General features: G+C 56.5%; 1 protein-coding gene across 1 annotated transcript; it reads left to right on the top strand.

Moving 5' to 3' along the window:
* Positions 1–241: 241 nt before the first annotated feature.
* LMXM_36_2580 (related to multifunctional cyclin-dependent kinase pho85-like protein) lies at positions 242–3,217 on the top strand (the record flags this gene model as incomplete). Its single annotated transcript, XM_003874560.1, has 1 exon — positions 242–3,217. One exon carries the CDS (start codon positions 242–244, stop codon positions 3,215–3,217), a length of 2,976 nt encoding a protein of 991 aa, XP_003874609.1.
* Between the last annotated feature and the right edge of the window lie 2,783 nt (positions 3,218–6,000).

The raw sequence follows: 6,000 nt of genomic DNA, 5'->3' as shown, positions 1-6,000 counted from the left end.
TGTCTTCCACAACGCGAACATTCTTACCCGTATTTCTCGCTTTGCTCTTCTTTTGCTGAAGATTGCCTTTTTTACTCCTCTTTCTTTTATCTGTTCCCCGTTGCACCCCTCCCTCCCCCCCACCACCACGAGTAAAAACGTCCTTATTACGACTTTTTGCTTGTCTCTTGTTGAGTTCTGAAAAAAAAAATAATCAAAACAAAACAAAACAGCCGTAAAAAGAGATCAGCACGCGTTCGCCATGCCACTGATGAACGTGTGTGTCTACGGCCTCTCAAGTCAGATGCTGGAGGCTTTCTTTGTGCGAGAGTGCGCTCGAAGCGCGCAGCCGCTTGTGGCCTCCTCCTCCTCAGAGCTGCGATTTGGTCTGGTGGGTGGAGGGGAAAGTATGGGGGCATGGGGGCTGAAGTGGCCTGTGGCACTCGAATGTTGTCAGTGCCAGCGTGCCCCATGCGTACGCGTTCCTTACCTCTTGCACCTACCCCACCACTGCGATGATGGTCAACAGTCTTCCGTGGAGCATTACGTGGCCCAGGTGCGTCTCACAAGTCAGGAGATGGACGGGTTACGTAATCAGCAGTCCGCCGCAGAGCCCATCTCCATGCCGTGCCGGCTGGTCATTCTGGAGGATGCGTTCTTTCGCGTGCCGAGCACCCCAGAGTCGAGCATCTGTGCCACTCCTGGGACTGTGATTGCCGGGGTGGATCAGCGGTACAGCCAGCCTTCGTCTCTCTGCATCACGCCATTCGAGCACGAAAAGGACGCGCTTACGGAGGGCAGCGGAGAGGCACCCCAATGGCTGGCAGTGCTCGATGTGCGCCGGCACCGCGATGCCAGTCTCACAGTCGACAGTAATCCTCTGGGTCACAGTGGGAGAAATGATGCTGCGATCGCACCCGTCTGCTTCGGTTCCACTGGTGAGCAGTTCGCCTTGCTGTACAACTTGCCTGCACTGCCGCCACGCCCCTCTCTCCCGGTGCCTGTGATGGTATCATCTGGCATGGCTTTTCCGGCATCCGAAGCTGACGCAGACGCTAGCATCGGCTCAGCGAGCGACAGCATCCCGCCCTTCTGTGAATGCGGCCCTGACGGCGGTGAGTGCGCAACCGTCGGCAATCCAGGCCCGTTGCTGTCTCTCACCTTCTACGCCAACGACCCCACCAAACCGTTCGACCAGGCCGCGTGGCAGTCAGAGCTGATGTCGCATCAGAGCGAGGTAATGCGTCGGCGCATGCGCGAGACCCCTGACGGGGTACCGTCGACCACTGTCTGCCAAATCACAGGCGTGCGGCCGATTCCGGTAGAAGGCAGCTGCTGGTGTCGTTCCAACCTGCCCATACCCGCGTTGTTGGAGCAGCAGCTGAATGAGATGCGCATGAGGCGTAGCTCTGCGGCTGCAGCAAGCAACGGCGGTCGGGACAGCTATAGAGCATCGAGCCCCGCAATGTCTTCAACATCGTCGGTATGTACGATGAACTCCTCTCACAGTAGCCATCACCATTCTCACGTCGAGAGCTCGCGGCGCTCGGCACGCAGCGGGGCCACGTCGCCGTCCGCTGGTTTCCTGGCCAAGGGCTGGTGTGTGCGACCGTTGCAGACGATCAAGCCTGTTCTGCCCCAGACGGGCAACGTGGACAGCACCGGAAGAGTGCCGCTTGTGACGGCGCGTACGCAGCACGTGTGGACGTGCCTCCTCAACCTTCGCGAGTTGGAGGAGTTCGCGATCGAGATGACTGTCAAGGTTCCGTACATAGCGGACGGCACAGAAGTTTCTCTTCAAGGCAATACCGTGCTCTTCTCTGGCATGCTGCGTTCCAGCACGAGCGGCACCGTACTCTTGCCAGTCTACTGCCCTGCACCCGCGGGTGCGCCGGTGGACGTTACGCCACTGTGGATGAAACTGTACGTGCAGTACCTGCTAGTGTTTCCATTTGAGGGATCTGGGCAGCACGGCCCGCTGGAGATTGTGCGATCCTCGGAGACGTTTGCGTGGCTCACTGTCCCCACCTTGATTGGTCACCGCGGGTTGGGAAAGACGTACGCGCGCTCGCCATCCGCCTCTGGTGGCGCACCGCTCGTCATAAAGTGCAGCGAGAACACCATACCATCATTCCAAGCCGCGCACGCCCGAAAATGCGAGATGATCGAGTTTGACGTCATGCTCTCCAAGGACCGCGTGCCGGTCGTGATCCACGACCCCCTGATTGAGCTGATGGCGCTGAAGCGAGAGGGCGTACGTGCGTGTCCGGGGAAGGCAGAGTACACACCGGTGCGTGCCGCGGTGCACAAGTTGAACTATACGCGGCTGCGTGACCTGCACGTGCAGTGTTGCAAGTCCGTCGACCGCGTATTTCCCACCAAAGACCTACTGATACACCACTGGGATAGTCTGCTGTCATGGGCGCGCAATTGCCAGCCCAAGGCGCTGAGGGGCTCCTCGTCGTCCACACAGGACAGCGTGTGCGGTGGTGTCTCAGCGCGGACCGTCAAGAGCTCTCTGATGGGGGTGGAGGACTTTCCTAACGGTGTGCCCTCGCTCCGGGAGGTGCTGGAGCAGACACCACCGTCCCTGCACTTCAACATAGAGGTGAAATACCCTTTCCAGCCGCTCGTCGACTCGAATCTCTTCCTGCAGAACGACGCGTTTGAGGTGAACGGGTTTGTGGACGCCATCCTGCGGGTCGTCTTCGAGTTTGCGGACAACGGCCGCAAGATCACCTTTAGCAGCTTCGACCCCAACGTGTGCCTTGCGCTGGCCCTGAAGCAGAGTCGCTACGATGTCCTCTTCCTCAGCGACACGAAGGAGATGCGCGACTTGAAGGACTACCGCTCCTTTTACGTGGAGGGCGCCATCCAGTTCGCCTCTGCGCAGCACCTCGCAGGTGTTTCGGTGAACGCCGGGACGCTGCTGTCGCCAGAGGATGAGGCGGTGCTGCCGAATATTCCTGAGGCGCCGCTGCACGGTTCGGCCGAACGCGGCCCCGTAACGGCAGAGCTCTTCCACGCTGATGACCCACAGCATGCTCCACCCACCGTGCCGTCGTCCTTTGGTGCTTATGGACGTGCTATGGTCGCCGAGATGCACCACCGACGGCTGAAAGTGTGGACGTGGGGCGACATGAACAGCTACCTCTACTTTGCCTACGTGCAGGCGGCCAAGATGCAGGTTGACGGCGTGATTGGGGATCGCATGCCAGTGTTTTCCTCCACGAGCTGAGTCTGACGCGCGCTCAGTTCATGCGACGAGTGCCGGGCCTCTGGTGTGCGCTGCCTCTTCGCACTTTACTGGTCCAACGCAACGCAGACAAAGTAGTAGCCTCGAAGCGAAGCTGTAGTGCGGGCGCGGAGGGGGGTAACTCATAAATGGTCGCTGACAGTGCTCTCCCTCGGCTACCTTCACCCCACTCTCCTTAGCGAGAGACGCCCATGTGCACTTCACACCGCGACGAATTCTTAGAGGGGAACACTGAAGAGGAACGTGTGTGTGAGGGGCGGGGAAGGACCTCGGAGAAGGAGAGAAGCCACAGTTTTTCTCTCTTGTGTCTGCTACAGCGTATTTTGCTGTATATTTTTTCTTCTCTTGCGCATGCTGTACCCCATTCCGATTTTTACAGAAGCGCGTTGTCTTGCCAGCGTTTGGTGTCTGTGTGTGTGTGTGCAGACGCGGATGTGTTCTTACGAGGACGCTTCAGCTGGAGCGGACATCTTTATTTACATGGGCACTCAGACGTGGAAGGGAAGCGAGTAGAAATTTTTTTCTGTGCTTTTCTTTTTTTCGATGCGCTCACTTTAACTTTTGTTTCCTGACATTAAAGCACCTTTTTTTTTACGGTCGCCTACTCGTTGCGCAGGTGGACCTAAACAAATGCAAACAGTAAAGCAAAATGTGGTCGAAAGAGGGTGGTGGTGGTGGTGGTGGTGGCGCAGGAAAGCGCAAGTGTAAAAGACGAATGATCAGCGTCGTGGGGGAGGGACGAACGCACGTATTATGGGTGACGTTCACGGCATGTGTGGGGGGTGTGCGCGAGCAAGGTGCGCCCCACCATGACCATTGCCGTGCATCCTCATAGCTTGCTTTCTATTGCAGAGTGAAGCTACCATTCTCGCATTAAAATGTGCGATTTACTCTTCCGTCTATCATTTTTCTTGTTTTTGTTTTTGTTTTGTAAGCATTTGGCGAGAAACAGGGAGGGATGATCGAAAAACGATATGATGGAGTGGCCAGTCAACGTATTCTCCGCCATTCCAATGATATGCTTCACGAACCATTTTTTTTCCTTACCTCATTCGGTACTTTCATTCATGTCAGATCTCGAGGAAGCCAGCCATTGTAAGCGTTACACTTTTCCTCCACCCGGCCACTTGATAGCCCACCACGACAGGGGATCCTTGGGTGACGGAAGAGCGAGAAATGCGCAGGTCTACCTATTCGTAGGTAGTGTTACCCGATGAGAACTTGAAAACAACAGGATTCTCACTGATCGCTTTGCCAGCTCCAGGGAGGTATCGAGGTCGCGAGTGGAGGGCTGCCAGGTCGGTATACTCTTCCACGAAAATAGGACACTCGCCTGCTAGGCCAAGCTAGGAGCATGTGCTCGTATGCATCATCATGCCTCTCGTTCGACATCTTTCTCTTGCTATCCCTTTTTTGTGGCTGGGTCCACTCTTTCAAGCTCTTCACCACCGACGTCTCTGAGGGCTGGGGACACTTTAGCGTGTGGTATCTCAGGATACAGTGCCCTCACTCTATGTGTGGGGAGAGGCCAAGCAGCACCCCCTCTATCCCTGCCAAAAATGCGGAACCACCTCTGGTGCTGACAAGGCCACGCACCTATGACATAGAGGGAGGCCAGAGCGATGTATCGCTGCTGCTGTCGGTGGCGATGTTCTGTATAGCGTTGCTTCAGGGCGACCTGCGTCCTTGAGCACGCTTGTGCCATCCACATGATGTGCAGGGTGTTGGCGTGACCCGAGCGAATCCCCACCCGGCCACGGCGAGGGATGCAGCAGGTGGCGAAAGACGCAATGGGATCAGTTGCGAGGCGGCCTGCGAGGCGGGGTGTGTGCAGAGTTTGAGGCCAATGCGGTTCTCTCATAACCGAGTCGGTGCACTGCTCTACCGCGTGTCTGCAGCTGCTTCGCACCACGCCGATGGGGGCCCGTGACAGGCCGGAGGGGGTAGAATGGTGTTTGACTCATGCTGCATGGCAGAGAAACGGCCACGCTGGGAGGCGAAGTTGCCACTCGCATTTTTCTTGGCGCATGTTATCGAGGGTTCAATGCAGTCCTTCGCAACTTCTCTTTCCCCTCTCTCAAGCAAAGCTATTAGTGGCTGTTGTCGCTCTTGATGCAACCGCCCTGTGTGGGAATCGAGGAGAAGAGTTGAAGTCGAAACACGCAAGTAGAACGAGGAAGCACGCGTTCATGTTCGTGTATAGGTGCGTGTGCTCATGCGCTTGGGTCGCTGTCTGTCTGTTCTCTGTGCGAGTATATGCTCGGATGAGTCATTCGGGCTTTGCGTGCCTGAATGGGATGTGCCGCACCCCTTTTTTTTTCTGCTCTCTCTCTGGGTCAAAGCACCCAGGCGCGCATATTCACACGTAAGAACAGACGAAAAGAATCGAAAGCCAAACACGAAGCGAGGATTGCGCCAAGCTGCGCAGCTTGCTGGTGCCTCCTCTCACTCGGTTTTCTCCCATGTTCACTGTCACGCGCTCACTTCCTCACCTTCTCGCCCCCACACACACACATACATGCGAGCACCTAATAGGCACCTCTGTGCCATTGCCCCTACCGGGAAGACGCAACCGCGCACCGTTTACATATGTTGCCTCTGTTACAGAAAGGTTGCCTTCCCCACTGTCTGCGTCCTTTGTTCTCTATTTTTTTTTTCTCTTCCCCACTCTCACGCCATTGTATGCACACGTTCATTGCCTGACCTTTTCCAACGCATGCACACGTGCACGGTCATCTTGTCGTGCTGGCCATTTCCTTGTCTTT

Source organism: Leishmania mexicana, chromosome 20, assembly GCF_000234665.1.
Source record: "Leishmania mexicana MHOM/GT/2001/U1103 complete genome, chromosome 20".
Taxonomy (NCBI): domain Eukaryota; phylum Euglenozoa; class Kinetoplastea; order Trypanosomatida; family Trypanosomatidae; genus Leishmania; species Leishmania mexicana.
The sequence above is the reverse complement of the archived record's forward strand: the minus strand, read 5'-3'. Positions and strand labels throughout refer to the sequence as shown.